Here is an 18,221-nt window from a genome sequence, read left to right on the forward strand (position 1 = left end):
GAACAAAGATAAATCGAAAGTTAAAATAAAAGCAGAGTTATCACGAATCTCGAATGATAATTTTCAGACATTTGGACACAATGGATAAAGTGAAAAAATTAGAAAAATACATACCGCGCCATCTAACAGAGAATCAAAAATTGTGGCGTTTTAAATAAAGTTTATTTTTAAATAAAATTATAACCCGTGATGAGAAACGAGATACTACACGATAATCGTACACGATCTAGACAGTGATACGTTAGTGAAAATTTTATTATAATTTAAACAAATATCGAAACCAGTATTACGACCGAAAAAAGGTTATGGTGATCGTATGATGGTCTATAAAGGAAATAATTCGTTATTCTTTTCATCGAAACAGAGAGATAACAGATTAAAAAAATATCGCTGAGAAAATGATTAAAAAACAATCCGCATTTAAGTCAATAGACCTATTCTCCTGCATGACAACGCTCTACAAAAATTAACTGAATCGAAACATGAAATCTTAACCTATCCATCGTATTCGTATTCAGATATTTCCACCAATCGATTATAGCTCGCTTCGTCTTTTACACTTATTTTTAAAAGAAATAAAATATTTCGATACTCGAGTAATCGCAGCATTCGAAGAATTTCTTCGCAATAAAACCATAAAGTTTCGTGAAAATGGAAACATATTAATTGAAATATCTCGTTGGGAAAAGATCATTATGAAGATCGAACGAAGATCATAGTTTCGAAAATATATTCTTTCTCTTTCGATCGGTAAAAACAATTTCACGTAATACGACCTAATTAATCAAATTAACTCGATTAACTTATTCGATATTTCGAATAATAAATTGTATTCGGGTAAAACTTTATTCTTAACTTTCTCGATCTATGACTTTATATATCCAATAATGCAGCGTATCGCAATAAAAATCAAAATTTTCCCGTATCCACGACCTACGATCACGTAAAGGTCGCTTATGGAATTCCTGCAGCCGATAAAACCGGTAAAAACGAAAAGAGCGAGGCGATAGTCTTTGATCTCGGCGGTGGGCTTCTCGCTTCGACCTCTCACCTCCTGCGTGAGTTCACGCTCGTGTCCGCGGAGGTGGCGGCCTCGATTCGAGCTTCGAACTTCGTCGTGTCGACCATTCGTCGACCTTTTGGATCGCGATTCGTCATGTGAACGGCGTGGATAGGTCGTGTGCAATTTGTCGGCTACCCGATTCTCCTATTATGGAAACGAGAGGTCGCTCAATCTTTCTCACCTTCGAGACGAGGATGGAAATAGAAATTTTCTCCAATCGTTTCTTTCCCTTACTCGATTTCTAATTAATTTTTAATTATGAAATAAGACGAATTTGACGTATAATTATCTATAGTTGTTTCTACTCGAGTGATAATGAGCTGGTTATATGTTTTTTCGCGTTTATGTCGTATTAATAATGTCGTAATAATTGAGAAGGTAGCTAAACACGTAGCTAATAGGAACAATGAAAACATCACGACATTGCGACAAGTTATGACATTTACAAATATAGGTATAATAATAAGCGCAAAGAAACGCCTAACCTAACGATTCTATCCAAATACGCACGCGCGTAAAATTTCAATAATCGATTTTCAATGATCAAAAAAATTGTTTTGGATATTTTTTACATTTTCTTTTTTTATCCGAGAACTTATCACTTTATAAACTTCATTTTTTACTCACTTTTACTCGAGAATCTCACCATCATCTGTAAGATATTCTCGTAATCAAAAATTGTCCCGAAATAATAAGCTTCGACAAATTTTTCACATTTTTGATTTATTTTTACTCCCTCTCGGCTCGTAACATCTCAAAACTAATAAAAAAAATTATTAAAAAATATCAAGTTTCATTTTTCCAAAAATTTTTCTCGTTTTCTTTATTTTCGAAATTTTTCATCCGATAAAAAGTGAAAAAAGTTTCGTTCCAACATCATTTTCCTCGCCCAATAATTCCCATCGTTCTTCGTTCAGTGGCTGCGATTACGTCAGCGAAAGTCACCTTGAACCAGAGGGTCGCCGCGTTCGATCCGTGTGGATTTTAGTTCCTGAAAGTGAGCCTGCGGCGCAAGCTCCTCCCAGAGTCAGGCCTCCGTGTGGTTTCGCTCGTTTTTTCCGCGCGTAACATCCGTGGAAAGGTCATTGGGAAGAGGTCGTTCTCCTCCTCGTGGATCTATCTTCTTCTCAGAGGAAAAAAAAAAAAGAGAGAAAAAACAGTGGAAAAAAGAAAGGACTCGACGATTTAACGACGCTGAGATTTCGTTTATCTATCCTGGCTCGTGTTCCTCTTGCCACTTTGATCGTAAAATCTCGCCCAATGGCTTTCTAGTGTTCCTAGTGTTTTACGTTGTCCTCTTGAAAGGAGGAAGGAGCTAGAACTTTGAGAAAAATAATTTTACGTTTTTTTTTTTCCAATCATCAAAGTGTTGTTATTCATCGACAATATAACGAGAGAAGTGTAAATTAATTTCCTCGAGAAGACAAATCAATTAAGTCACTGAAATAATGATCGAAACAATTTTTCAAAGATTTAATTGATTTTACAATCCTTGGTATATCAAAGTCTACGACTCAAAAGTACCGCTTAAAATCTTCGATTTTATAATCTCTTTTACGATCGTAAAAGAAGTACGCGGTAAAACAAGTTGGTGCTCATGTATTGTGAAAATATTTAAATAAACAATTTCAATTTTCAAAGCTGTTTAACTTATCTGTAAAATCGATAATGATAAAACTTGCAAACTCTGCTATCTTGATATAACAAGTTAACAACTTTTTTTTACACATCTAATCTTCTCTATCCCCCCTCCCTTTTTTTTTTAAACGAGTATACGCGAAACGAGTCTCTTAATCTCGTCTCGTTGTGAAAAAAAAAAAATGTAAACGTAGATCGAAGAGCAAAACCAAAAAAAAAAAAAAAAAAAAGAAAAAAAAGAATTCAATCCCCTGATCGCAGGATGCTTTCTAATCGTTCCTCGACAAATTGACCCGCGTACCTAGTGACCCGGAGCAACGGTAATTACGCCTCTTAATCGCCGTTTATATTCATTCAGAGGCCGCGGTTAATTAGCCCTTAAGAGATGATCGAAAAAGAAAAAAACGAGCGAATAATAATAGCGGCAAGTAGTTCGATCGCTCCGCTCTCTAACCGTGCGCCATTTTATTTTAAAACCTCTCGCGCGTCTCTCGACACGTTTTCCTCTTCTCGATTTTTCGATCTCGATTTTTTCTCTTTTTTCTCTCCCCTCCTCTCTCTCTCTCTCTCTCTTTTCCTCCCCTTCCTCTCCGTCTCTCGAACTTTTCCGTCTTAGAATTGCGTCGATGCACGTAGCAATGTGACGATCGACCTTTCGACGCCGCCTCCAGAAATAGATATCTGTGTGAGAGGCAGGGAGGGAGGGAGGGAGGTGGTCAAAGACATTTTGCGCTCGATCGAGGTCCAGTTTTTTTTTTTTTTTCTTTTTTTTCAGTCGACAAAGATCGATAATATGATAATTCGAACGATTTAGATCGATCGTTGATTCGAAAAAGAGTTTTGTCTCGTGACGTGCCCCATTTCGAGTATGGTTATGCGTATTTTATACGCATAAGTCGTACAGAATAAGTACAAAGTTATTCGTTGTCTGTGAGAAATTTTTGTTTCTTATTGGGTCAAGTGTTTATTGGCTCGTTGTACGTATTGATCGTACCACAGGCTATCGAATGCTTGGGAATACGCCGGGCTATAACGTAAGATTGAAGCTGCCTTAATGCTCCATCTCTGTTTCATTAATCTCCATTTCTGTTTCATTTATCTCGTTTAAATTGGTTATTATACATCGGGGAGTTTCTCATTTAAATGTGCATAAGTTTATCGCGTATCTTATATTTAGTTTAATGCGATGATGGCATGTGCTTCGATTTGGTCGGGAAGAATAACAATTTAGAAAATATAATTAAGTTTGTAATTGAGTTTTTTTTTTTACGCATGTTGAGTTGTTAAAAATACATTAATTAATATTGCGGTTTGTACGCTGAAACTTTTAAAGTTTTAAAGCGCGCGCTATTCTTCTGCACACTATTTTTAGCGCACTTTGATCGCACGATCTCGAAATGTTGGTGGAAAGTTACTTTGGAAACTTTTTTTTTTATAGAAACTGTGTTATTCTTAACGAATTTACGATACACACAAAAAATTGAACTATGTAATAATTTGTGATTCGTGCGTAGCGGATTATTTCATCGTTAAAAAAAAAATAATCTTAGAAGGATACTAAATCAAACCAAGAGAATCAAGCAAGAAATAAAACAATCGATCGAATCCCTCTTTCGATCGAATAAAAAAAAAATTTATTCGACAGACGCCATCTCTTGGCAATCTATTTTCTTCTCACCGAAACCAGCCACGGAATAAATACTTTACTCGTGGTGGGTACACGTGCCTATGAAAAATCGCGACAACCAGACACTCAACATATAGGTTCTAGATATTTTATATCTACCGCCATGAATCTCACCCCCATGATCAATTATCGACGGTCGATGGTACGCACAAAATCCCTGTAATTAATCGTCCCATCTAGTTGCGCCAATTAAGCCAAACGGCTTGGTGCGTTTCACTTAAGTTTCCCTTAAGGCGGATCGTCGACGAGTTAATTTTTCGTTATTTATGGTAGCCGGTAATCCTCATAAGTAACACCAATTACAAGAGCGCCCTCTGCGTTTCCCCCTCCCTCGACCTTTGCTGATCGAGGGTTGAGAGTTGTATCGCATGCACGCACGAGATTTGCACTCTCGCGCGTGCGCACACGTCGCATACACAATACACCGAGTGCAATGACTTCTGCTTTAAATCCGGTCCTTGGACGCTTCGTATGCATGAAATTAACGGGTCCCTGACCAGAGCTGGGAGAAATTGGAAGTAAGTTGAAGAAATAAGGGAGAACTGATATGTTTTCGTAAGCAGATGTCATTTTTGTTATTTATTGTATCATGAAAATCATGATTGAATACTGTTTACCATTTAAACGATTTTCTGACTTTACAGGACTAACCTCAATATGATCGATTCGCATGGAATGAACTTGAACTTGGTTTTTAAACTTTGGTTTGAATCGCATGAAGTAATCACATTATCCGTGTATACGTACATTATCCGACTGTTAATCGTTCAATCGATTGTTAACGCTTTCAGTCTATGGTATGTTATGAGAATGACAGTTCAATTAAGTGTTAATCAGTGGCAACGACTTTACGCGATCGATACACACGATTTTGCGATTTTATTAACTAATTTTTTACCAATTAATTACATTATCGGTAATTCGTTCGAATATTTTCTATGTATCGTTACAAATAATTGTGTAACTTATACGACGTATCACGAGCGATGGATACGGCCCTGGGACATGCGTACATGCGTACGAAGCGAGGGCATTACCAGACGTTTATTTTCGCGGGAGATACAGGGCTCCCTCGAACTCGGTGAGGTTGAAATACGATGCGTTACGCACGATAATGTGTTTTAAAAGAGCAACATGATTTTTCTCCCTTTACGCCATAGGACCACACCCTCGACCAACCGTATACCGGGTGTCCCCATCAACGTGAAACCGCATAATTCCAACATAGGATGTGCTTGACATTAATAAGCAAAAACAGAACCATTATTAAGCATGCAAGTTTGCCGCAACTGCGAGGAAAAGTACGATTGGTCGATAGGCTATTGCAGTCGATAATACATTTCTCGACAGGATCGTTCTCGTTTCGTTCTCGTTTCATTTTTTTCGCTTCATTCTTCTTTTTTATATTTTTTTCTTTTCTTTTAGTATCTTGTCGTATCTTTGTTTTCCTTTCTTTTTATTTCGCTCTTTATAACCACTCCTTGTTCTCAATTATATCGAGCGTGTTTGCAAAGTTGTGAGAATTCAGTTCTCTATCGTGATGCGACGATATCACGCACGATCGTGTGCGACACACGACGATGTGCTCGTTGATTTTTCCTGTATAAATCGTCTCGCTTGGATGCACGCGTCGAAAGTTCTTCGTAGTTTTTTTCGTTTCCAGAAATTTTCCTCTATTACGTTATACTTTTTCCTTTTCTTAAAGGATATTTTCTACTTTATCAAAGAAAATAATTTTAATATATTTAAGTAATATATTTCAAGAATAAGAGAAAAAATATTACGAGACAAATTTTATCGAAAAAATTCAAGATTAACCGTATGTTTAAATAAGTTATGATAGATTTAGGTTAGATAGGTTAGTTCCACGCGAAATCTTTTCGTTCAATAAAAAACATTTTTATAATAAATTTTTTCTATAGAAAAAGTTTAAAATCAACAATAAATTTCGATAGATCAAAATAGAGATTTGGATTCAGTATCGTGTGAAATCTTTCTGTTCCACAAAGAACGTTGCTACAACGCGTTCTCTATAAAGATTCTTTTCTTTAAGATATCCTACCATACGTGGAATCCATACTGTGACGTGTTCGACTCTTAAGAAGTTTCATTCCTGCCCTATAACGAGAGTGAATGATACGGATGAAACGGGTCATGCCACAAGCGGCCTCGCGAGTGTCTCACCTTGAGGAATGCTTTTTTTTACACGCCATTTAAAGGAAACGATTATTTTTAGCATGGCGCCCGTTGTTGCGCTCCTCTTCAAACGCGGTTGTAACCGGTGATATTTCTGCGCTTACTTTTTGCTTCCTCGAGGCGAGTTTCTGGGTGATCGCGAATCTTGACCTCTTGGCCGTAACAGAACCAGTGTTGGAAATCGGATTAGGGAATTGGCGAGACGTTTATAGTTCGATGAATACGGTGTATGGAACGATATGGAAGATGTTAATTTGCTATTTCTTACAGGCTTGAGGCTTTACATCCTGTGCTAATTGAGTTTCTGATTGCGAATAATGGGATGAATTATTGTGTATAATGATAGAGCGAGAAAGCTCTGTCTTCGTTTAACACTTTATCTCCGCCTCGCTTTAAAATTATTTACGATTTGAGAAATAGCTCAACCGATCAATTATTAGCAATAATGTTAGTATCATTATTATTGATAATTATTTATCAATTTCTCCCTCTCTCTCTCTCCGTGTTTTTAATCTCTAAAACAACTTCTCAAATTTTCTATTTCCTTCGAATGTTATTAACACGATGAACTCGATTATTGTTCATCGTATAAAATTAAGAGATACTTAAATAATAATAAAAATAATCGAAACGTGGAACGATTATATTACAGTAGATCACGTTTCTCGCTTATGTGCTTCTCTCGAAGCATAACATTGTTTAAGGTCGGTTAAATTAAGGAATGACGTATTCCATGAAACCAAAAGCAGGAATATTAATAAATCGTGTCTAAAACTGTCCCAAGCTGTGATGTCGATAACGACTTATTTCCCTCCTGGTCTATCTATCTAATCATAATTTATTACTACCTTCGAATTTCACTTTATAATAAATTATTCTTCGCAATTTACTTTAACATTATACTTTTGATTGATTTATGAAAAAATAAAAAAGATAGAAAATAGAAAAGGTAGGTAAAATTCAAACACGCTTTCTCAGCAAGTAACTTACAAACTGGAAATTTATCTCGAGGCGATAAACTAATATTATCAACACGAGGCCATTGACATTTCGATAATTCGCGCTGAAAATATGTATATCCATTCCGGTGGTTCTATTTTGCGAGTTTTTACCACAAGATCGGGCCAATATTTCGCGTGGAATATTTAACAAGTTAAGACGTTGTTGCGGAAACACTTATAACTCGGTGGTGAATTAATAATATATCACTGGTGGAAATAATTTACGGGACTATCGACAAACGGGTCTTTGTCCTAGGTGGCCGCCAACCGTCTGCCGGTTGCGATGAATTGTAATTGTTCATGCGATTTTAGCGTGAAGAGTTATACACGCGAGGTGCAAGGATAAAGTTTTCAGAACTGCGTTCTTCGTTGAAGTTGAGTAAGAATATAAATATTTATTTCGTGACGGTAGTCTTGATGTGTAGAAGATAAATAATTTCATAATTCATGTATAAATATAATAAATAATTTTTTAATCGCGATACATGTCGACAGAAATTATATTCGAAAACGAAATTCGAATTTGGATACTCGAGTATTTCAATTCGGATTGGGATAATCGAGTTGCTTGTTCAAAATTAATTAATCGATTTAAATTCGAATATTCGAGCATTCTAATTCAAATATTCAAGTTCGGATATTCGAATGGTCGAATTCGAGTTCAAATAAAAGTATTAAAATACTTTTCAAATACTCGAGTATTCAAATTTTAATTCAATTAAACTCAACTCCTCAATTATAACTATTCAAATTAAAAGGTTAAAATTTAAGTTCGTATATTTCCGAAATCCAACTTATTCGAATACTCGAATATTCAAGTTCAATTTCAATAGATACTCGAGTGGGCAAAAGGCAAGTTCATGTCTCGAGTTTTCAAGTTCACGCACTTTACTTTTCACATTCACGTTTGGAGATACTTTTAACGTTCGAATTCGAGATCGATCGATTCGAATTCGTACGCACCAGTTCTCAACTTCGAATACATCGCACAATATTGTCATATCGTTTGCATTTGTTTTCGGATTATTTTAAAAAATAATTTCCGCTTGTGTATACGCGTTGTGTATACGAGCGAACGATCGTGTGATCGATGACACGCGTTATAAGCGCGATGAGATAAAATAAGAAGACGCGTAGTGGCAGGTATACGGATTATTTTGTTGCCTCTCGGACCAGCCTCGCGCACGATATTCGCCCGTCTCTCCACGTTTCGCCGCCATGAATTATCTTTATTGCTCTTCTCGTTCTCCTTGCTCGCACCGGGCACCCACGACACGCACTGTTCATGTGACGATCAACGTGCAACGATATCTCTCTCTCCTCGAGTCTTACGACGATGGTGATATCGTTTCTCTCCCGTCTACTCACCAGGATCACTGCCTCCTCCTCCTCCTCCTCCTCCTCCCTCCCTTTTTTTCTTTCCCTCTCTCTCTTTCTCTCTCCTCTTCTCGCAACGGGGTTAAAAGATTCCAGTTCCACGGCTTCGGAACTCGGTGAAATTGTCCTTTCCTTGTTTATCGACCTATTCGTGCCAGTTTCTCTAGACGTTTCGAAGGAAATTTCGACAGCGGTACGAATTTGCTGTCGAACGTCGTTGAGATTATTGTTGGTTTGAAAAAATTTTGAGAAAAATTTTGAAGCATCGAGATCGAGGTGGAAAAGTTGAATCGTTGTTATTATTATTATTATTATTGTTTATCAAATTGTTCTTTCTCGTTTATTAGAGAGTTGTAGATATTTGGAAGATAATATTGTCACGTGATGTTGACAAGACTTTTGGAAATTGCAGGTTTTAAAGAAAAATTGAAGTATTGAGATATTTAAAATATCTATGAAATAAACCATTCGAGTAAACCGTAAATGTTAGGTTAGGAAGGAATGTCAAGAAGGAAATTGCAATTTTAGAGAAGATTGAAAAGTTAAACCATGTTAATTTAATTGAATTAAAATTATATATATATATATAATCCTTAAATTTAAATTATTATATAAAAAGAAATTGAAGAATTCTCTGTTACAGAATCTTTCGATAAAAACAAAAGATTCAAAGAAACGGATAATATCTTATTTTAGTTGACGATCGCTGCTTTGAAAGTATATCTGAAAATTGAGCAAGTTTCAGGAAGGAATCTCGAATAGCTTTAGAAAGTTTTAGTTTCAGAAAAATTGAAGTATTGGAAAACTTATGTTCATGTTTTCGGTAAATCGTTTTAAACGATTTTCGAGGATTAATATTTATCAGAGTTAAGAAAAATTGAATTTGCGATAAAATTTCCCAATTTTTTAACCAATTCAACTTTCTTTTAATTGAAATATCGTACACTACGTGTCTACTGCGCATCTCCCGATCGTATCCGAAATTGCAGAAAAACATTCGTCATTTCACAGGTATGAAAAGTTCAGATTTTGTCCTTTGCCAATTTCTCAGACATTTGGCATCCTCTCATCCGCTTATCCAAGAATAGTTCCTCCTCAACTTCTATCTAGGTCAATGCGTCTATTTGCTTCCCAGGATTTTCTTCTTCTTATTCTTCTTCCCTTCTCCGTGTTGTGTAAGACAACAATAATAAATTTATCCAATTTTCTATTCCACTTTCCAAAGAGTAAGAGTATCATCGAACACTGCCTCCGCTCGATTCAAATTTTCACAACGTAGTTACTTATCATTACACATAAGTAGATCGTAGATCGTAAAACGTGCGAAGAAACGTTGAAAAGTTGAAACGAGAGAGCGAGGAAAGGAAAGGAAAGAAAAAGAAAAAAGATATTGAACGTATCTGTACGCTATTTCAATTGTAATTTTAATTCATGAAAATTTTGTATCACCTTTTTCACGCGTGTTAAATCTTTTATCTTATATCTCGACAAATTATCAATTATTCAAACGATCCGAGTGAAAATGCCGCGAAACATTTTCAATTACTATTCCCATTCTAAATGCTGTTAATCGATCGGCTCGCTTCTGTTTTCTCTTCTCCCGTTTCCGTTTATCTTCTCTATCATTAGAAATTGCTCATTGGGCCGCTCAACGCGGTGAATAGATTCAATCAAAACAGAGGGAGGGGAGTGGAGTGGAGAAAATCAAGCTTAATGAATATTAATGAGCTTCTAATTTAAAGTATCAGCGAAGGAAAGTTCAAACAACTTCTTGAACGTTGATTTTTTTTTTTCACGTGGAAAACCGATATGAAAAATTCAGAGAGAGAGAGAGAGAGAGAGAGATTACGAAACGCATCAATTAATGCGCAATATTCGTAAATCGCGATGAAGTTAAAATTAGATATAGTTCGAATGTTTTTAACGCTATCTTCTTTGTGACTTGATTTAGGTCAGCCATTATCGTCTACCTATTTCGATAAGGTATAGGAATGAATGAAACTTTCTTCTCTTTTGCTCGAAAATCGAAGTTATCGCTTCTATTGTAATCGTGGATTCGATACCTATTCAGAATCGATATTATTATACTTATACTAGATGCGTGAAAAATATTTTTGTTTTAATACGATTTTTTTTTTACGTATTTAAATTTGATAGAATATATTATCGATTTTGCCGATTTTCATTAGAAGATTCAATCTTTTTGCTTTATCTTTGACTAAAAAATTACCAATTGTCTTCTTTTCGAATTTCAAAGCCATACTGTGTAACAGTGTGTACAAACATATATTAAAAAATAGATATATTGTCGTTATAAGCTCACCAATCAAGATAGATGATTCAACTACAGACGATAAAATTTTTACACACAGCAGTGTACATCTTCATCCTCAACCGAGTTGATATCTCCTTCTCTATTGGAAGATTACAAATATTTTATAAAAAATATAAATTGTCACTGTAAACTCGCCCATACAAATTGTTATTATGTTATCAACCAAGATAGATGATTAGACGATAAGACTTTTATAAGGCATTCTATATCTCCATCACGAGATCCAACCGAGTTGACATCTTCTTCTCTATTAGAAGATTCAATCTCATCTGCCAGTCGCCCAATATATAACTCATATAACTCGGAGACATCGTTGGATTCTCTGGCGGATCTCTCATACATGCACGTTCCTCGGCTGAAGCCGGGAGGCAACCGTTCTGGAGGCAGTATTTACGCCTCATTTCGTTATTTGCGCGCTCGAGACTCGCTCGTGCTTTCTCCCTTTATCTCGGCCGAGAAACGAGGTTGCCTAGGCGTGCAGCGTGGCCGTGTTGGCGTAGGTCGTGTTCGGTCGAAGCCGAAACACATTACAACGATTACAAACGCGTAGGCGTTTCGTACTGTCGCGATAAGATCGATGAAATCGACCGATAAGATCGATTGCAGTTCCACGGTCGGTAATAGCAGGAATCGCGCATGCGCATAATTTAATAATATTGCATCCTCGCTTGATTTACGAGCGTGCGACGCATCAAATGGCCGCGCTCATTTCTTTTTAAAACTGTAAAATTCGCCGGTTTACGAGCTGCAACGGTTACAACGCACAACTTGTCCCCGATTTCGTTTCGTATTTGATTATTTGGATTGTGTCGACAGTGAGGAATACTTTGGCTACTCGATCTATGGCGAGATAAAATCGAAGCGAAAGAAGTGTAATTAGTGATTTTTATTCCTCTTTTTACGAAACAGCGATATCGGTTATATCACGATACAGCAAAACCAGTCGAATGTAAAGTAATACCAGATATTGGAATTGATGTTTTGACAAATTTGTGATCAGATAAGGATCTTAATCTTCGAAATTTAAAAGAGAATGTAGAATATGATTTTAAATGTAACATATTGCACTTCAATCAATGTTTTTAATACTTTAATTTATGATCTCTTATATTGTGGCTCTATAATATAATTGTGATTGTAAATAATTCTAAATTATTTATTTATAATAATATTCATTTTATTTCTTCGAAATTAGAAAGATAGAGATATATATATATATGGAGAAATGTAAAGTAGAATAGTGAAATGCCAATGATATTTAATATCGATGTTTATAATTATAAACGATTATTATAAACCATACGCGACTTTTGAGTTTTTTTCATTTATATGTAACATTATATATAATTTATATATAATCATGCCAAGCTTGTTTTTAAGAATATATCTAAAAAAATATATATAATTTTACAATATATTTTTCTAAGCTTTTTAATTTTTAATAACTTTTCAAATAATGTAAGTACCATTGTTAATGTATATTATGACATTATTCATCAAATGCTTTTTTTAATTTTAAATAAATATTATTCATTCAATCTTAGTTTCAAGAATCTTAATGATTCATATACTTATATATAATCTGATAAATAACTTTCAAACACTGCTTATCATTAGTTTCAGATGGTAACACATTAATTATTAATTTAATACGACACATTTTAATTTGCACGTTAATTATTTTTGTTTCACAATGATTCATACATATTCTTTGCAGTTTTAATACATAATAATACATACTTTATTTTCATATTTTTAACATTAAGTAGATTATAGAAACAAAATTCATTTTTTTTCTTCTAATAGCAAACAAAAATTTTTATTTTTTCTTAAAGATAAGTTTTTCTCACTATGTACATTTAAAAGTTTCAGAATCAGCTATTTTACACTATTTATTCGAAACATAAAAAAAGCTTAACAATTAGAAGAAATGATAAAAACACTACACTATGCTTCATCTGACTTGATATATCACGTTACAAAATAAATAACAGTCAATTTTAAATTGTACGTAACGATCTTACATAATATATAAATCTAATATTTATAATCTCCAATCTCTGAAAATCAAAGTTATTTTTCAATTAAAACACGTATCTTAAGACTTTTGACTGTAAAAGGGGATGTACGTAATCGATCGTATAACTTGTACGTAAAATTTTCACTATTCATCCTTTGTATAAATTTAAATTTGAAAAAAATTAAATTAAAAAATTGTTCAACTCAAATTCATCCTTTCTTCTTTAGAGAAGAAGGCACTCCTTTATTTCATTTAACCGTGCAATTGGGAAAAATTGTTTCTCTAGGTGGGAAAGGTTGGTAATTTCAGTCGGTTGATTAGCAATTCAGTGAGCGTAACGCGAGGAATAGCGAGGAGAGTGTAGTATGGGAAATACGATTCACGGTGAAAGCCACGTTTCAGCACGTATTGGCGACCTATCGTTTCCCCGAGAATTTATCACAAACTTATGGGAATGGTTAAATATAGAAACCTGAGGTATGAATGAATGAAAACGCTTATGGGCGTTCTCCCATCGAGTACAGCGCGAGTCTCTGCGCGCCTCGTTTGGAATTGATTTTCACGTGCACGGGTGCAAGTGGCACGCCGAGTTTTGTAACAAACTAGTAGTGTGTCACGAGAGTTCATAATTTGCATAATCGTGCCGCGTGAAAGATAATCGAAAAAATTGGTGGCGCAATTTAAACATCGCTATATAATGTGTTTAATTTGCATGATCGGTTCTTTTACATAAATCGTTTGTTATTAGCATAGAAAGGTTATTTTTTTCGTCGAGCATTTCAGCAATAATTAATTAATTTTGCTTTCGATATTTCTTATTAATTTCGTTAAGATTATTCATGGTTGAAGCATTATATTCGATCGATTAATATTATGATTATATTATGAAAATTTCATTATTTTAAAATGATGTGCCGCATACAAGATTTTTTCATGTTCTTTGTATTTATTATTATCTTCGAAAAAAGAAAATTACGATTATTTTATTGTAATATCTAATAGTTCATTGTGGAAAACAATTTCCATATAAATTATAATAATGCAGTAACGCAATATTCGAGGTATCGTATCATTATTCATCATCGTATAATGTTATAATAATTTTTCATCGATAGAATATAATAATTTTTTCACATTACAATTTTAGTCTCTTTAGACATTGACATATATATTTAAATTTATTTAAGTTAAAATTATTATTATATTTTTTAAGTTAAAAATAAAAAAAAAAAATAAAAGCTGAAGAATTCTTCATTACAAAATCTTTTAATAATAAAAACAAAAAATTCGAGGCACTGATATATAAATGATATATATTATAATTAATATTATTTCTAAAAATTTTTCATCAATATCATAATGTAAAAATTCAACAAATATCAATTCTTATTTAATAACACAACTAAAACTAATGAAAAACACTATTTATAATAATTCTCTCAACAATAAACATGCTTCGTAAATATTCAAACATCCAGCACAAAATTAATATCATCCAAAAATTATTATTATTAATACACAACTAAAATTAATCAAAAACGCTATTTGTAATAATTCTCCCAACATAAATATGCTTTGCAAATACTCGAACATCCAGCACAAAATTAATATAATCAAAAAATTTACTTGTCAATGCATCGTAATGTAAAGTTAAAATTCAACAGGGATCAATTCTTGACTTGATCCAAAGCAAGCTAAAACTAATCAAACACATAACCTATAACGAACAAATACCCATATCTTTGCGAATCACTCGAACATTCACCACGAAATAAAAAAAATACTCTCGTATTAATCCCGAACAACAAGTCGTTTCTACGCAACGAACAAAAACAAATCGATTGATCGAAACAACAACGAAAAAACAAGAAAAGAAAGAGGAAGAAAAGAAAAACCTACCACAGACATCGAACACGACACTTCAGTTTCAACGTAGCCTCTCCTTCCTACTTGGACTTTCTACGGAAAGTCGTGGCGCCACGCGTGAAAAATTCCCTCCTGCTTTTCCCCTTCTCCCCTCTCCCTTCTCATCTCTTCCCCTTCGACGACAAAGGAAAGGAAAAATTAACCGATACGGAAGGTTGGCACGAGACACGCGAGGAGAATACACACGAAAGAAATAATGGACGCGTGTGGATGGAACGGTGGCACGCATCAGGACCGCATCCGTCGATCCCTAAACAGAATGCAAGAACTTATCAGTCGTCTTACGAGCAGTTGCTATGCGTTATGGAAGGGGTCCCTGGAGTCACCTACTAGCTCGACCAGTCAGAAGTCAGTGTGTGTAAGCCGGCCGGTCGTGCCGGCTCCTTTTCTGTCTTTCTGCTCTTGCTGCGAGCCTTCGTTTTCCGAAAAATTGTGCCCGTTTCGGCCACGTTTCGTCCAGCTGCAAGCCGCTTCCAACCGCCAGTACGTTCCAAGGGTGTGGACAGGCCGAATTTCCCCTCCCTTCGCACAGGCAAATCTGAAAGGAGGGATTTGGAGATAAAAAAAAGGGGATTTTCGATGCGAGGGAATCGCCGGTGGCCCCGTTAAGGAGGGACACCTTGCACCTTATTCTCGCGATTTTCTTCCCATTTTTTTTCGTGTTGTGAATTTTTCCACGATCTCGAGGAAATTTTGAACGGAGAGAAAGGAAGGGACAGAGAGAAAGAGGGGAGAATTTTGTGGAAATTGATCGATCGAAGCCTCTTGAGAGAAGAATCGGTTGAATCGGTTGATCGAGTTTTTGTGGAAATTTGGGATCGAAGAGGAAGAAGGATCTTGAATTTTGACAATTTTGTGAAAATTTGATCGAAGAAGAGAGAAGAGATCGAAAGAGGTTTTGAGGAGAGAGAAGGACTTTGAATCTTGATAATTCGATTTCGTGAAAATTTTATCGAAGTAGCGAGAAGAGGATTTTGAATTTTGATAATTCTGCGAAAATTTGCTCGATCGAAAAGAATTTTGAATCTTGACAATTTTGTGACATATTTGTTGATTCGAAGAAATTTTAAAAAAAGAAGAGAATTTTGAATTTCGAATTTCAATCATTGAGAGAAAAGTGGAAGAATTTTTAAATATCTTTATTGAACTCTGATGAAGAGACGTGAAAATTTCATTGATCGAAGAAAAGTAAAAAAAAAAAAAAATTATATAAACATTTTGCCATTGACAGTGCTGAAGCTTCGAAAAAATAATAATAATTAAAAAAAAAGATTATAAATATTTTTGTGCACTATAACGAAAGTGCGGGAACTTTTAAAAAAATATGCATATGGAATTTGGACGAAGAAACGTGGAAAGTTAATCAATAAAAAGTTAATCAAAAAAAAAAAATCTTGCAAAGAGAAGAGATTGTGAACGTTTAACCATTGACAGTAGAGGAACTTTGAACACAGAAGAAAAGTATACTGAACTTTTAAACGTTGGTAAACGTTTGTTTCGTGATAAGAGGAGAAAGAGGAGAAAATCGAATAAAATTTTCTTCACAATTCACCAATGAAAAAGACAGAAAAGAAAATAGAGACATGTTCGAAATAATATTAATGAATATTGTTGATAAAAAATCTTGATTAAGAATTATCTTATCTTATCTTTTAATTTTAATTATCAATAAAAGATCATTCAAAAAAAACGATTTCTTTCTAACATTCTCGACAATTATTCATACATCGAGAATATATAAATTCTACAATATATATATATATATACACATAAAACACATATATAAAAAAAAACAGACGAAAAATCGTATTAATTTACAATTTTTGCAAATAAAACGTTCGTTCAAAATAATCTCAAGATTTCAACGAGTCAGAGCTGCGAGACTAAACAAAATTCAATACGAGATTAACAGAGCTACGACATACGAACAACTTATGTTGATGCACAATAACACGAGTAATAAAATAAGGCAAAATGACGTTTTCCACACTTTTATGAACTTGAACTTTATCGATTGTACTTCTGAACGGAATGATAAACGCAATATAATCCGAAATATAAATAAAAGGAGAGAGAAAGAAAGGGAAAGAGAAAAAAGAATGAATTTCTTCGACGAGATACGAGAGTAACACTAACGAATTGACGTTGTCCCTCTGATCGACGCGAGATATCGTTCGAGATATATCTGCTCGAAATTACATATCGATTTGGCGCCACATTCGTCTCTTTCGAGAAACTCAAGTGCATGCATATTTGGAGAAACGATCGTTGATCCCATTCTTTCGAAAAATGTGAGGATAAAAATGAAAAAGACTCGACGCGAAAAAAAGAATCTTCATTGAGGTATAACGAGGTTTACTTCGATCTGGTTCCCATTGATTTCGCCACGATTATGACGCACACGGAAGAAATATCGACGACGTTCGAGTCGAAAACACCGACCGAGCAAATGAATGGCCATTCAATGGTGAATACTTCTGTTTCTTAATTCGAATTACCAATAATTATTTCTTGGAGGATACGTAAGTCGTATTTGATAAATTAATAAATTTTTTATCGACGATCTTCGACCTGTGGACACGTGATTCACAAGGGAGAAATTTTCTTTTTTTTACAGAGCCATTGTTGTTTCTAGCTTGATGAGCTTTTAGCTTTTATTTATTTTAACTTCGTATTTATCTTCGATTGTTGAATAATTTCTACGCGAATAAAATATTTTAAAAGCGTATCAAGTTTAATTTTTCAACTATCTAATTAATTTATTTAATTACCGAGATAGTTAATTATTTCGTAGCAATAAAATTTTGCTTATTTTTTAATTTTTTTTTTAACGCAAGTTTTGAATTTTATAAAAAAGAAAAAGAAAAGACTCGAAGAAAGTTAGTAAAATTTAATATTTTTAATAATAAGTTTAAATTACAAAGTGAAAGTAAGATTTATAACAATGTCGATGAATATTAACATTGAGCGTGACATCT

General features: G+C 34.3%; 1 protein-coding gene and 1 long non-coding RNA gene across 8 annotated transcripts in view; one reads left to right on the top strand and one right to left on the bottom strand.

Annotated features, from left to right (window-relative positions):
- The window catches only part of LOC107992741 (glycogen-binding subunit 76A), a 123,807-nt gene that overhangs the window by 8,464 nt on the left and 97,122 nt on the right, over positions 1–18,221 (top strand). Inside the window, exon 1 of one of the 7 annotated variants that reach the window (XM_028664297.2) lies at positions 15,613–17,710. The exons of 4 other annotated variants lie outside the window; for them this stretch is intronic. Coding sequence is in view for 2 of the 3 variants with exons in the window: in XM_017048790.3 (XP_016904279.1) it covers positions 17,636–17,710 (75 nt within the window). In the remaining variant the exon portion in view is untranslated. Of the gene's footprint in view, positions 1–15,612; positions 17,711–18,221 lie in introns of those variants that run through there. 2 more of the 7 variants (XM_028664298.2, XM_017048790.3) reach the window with 2 other exon arrangements.
- Positions 1,779–15,713, bottom strand: LOC133667204 (uncharacterized). The gene is made up of 3 exons (XR_009832474.1): positions 15,574–15,713; positions 11,286–15,493; positions 1,779–2,384 (listed from the first exon to the last, which is right to left on the bottom strand). It is a non-coding gene; the product is annotated as an uncharacterized LOC133667204 (long non-coding RNA).

The sequence above is a fragment of the Apis cerana genome, linkage group LG1 (assembly GCF_029169275.1).
Source record: "Apis cerana isolate GH-2021 linkage group LG1, AcerK_1.0, whole genome shotgun sequence".
NCBI lineage: Eukaryota > Metazoa > Arthropoda > Insecta > Hymenoptera > Apidae > Apis > Apis cerana.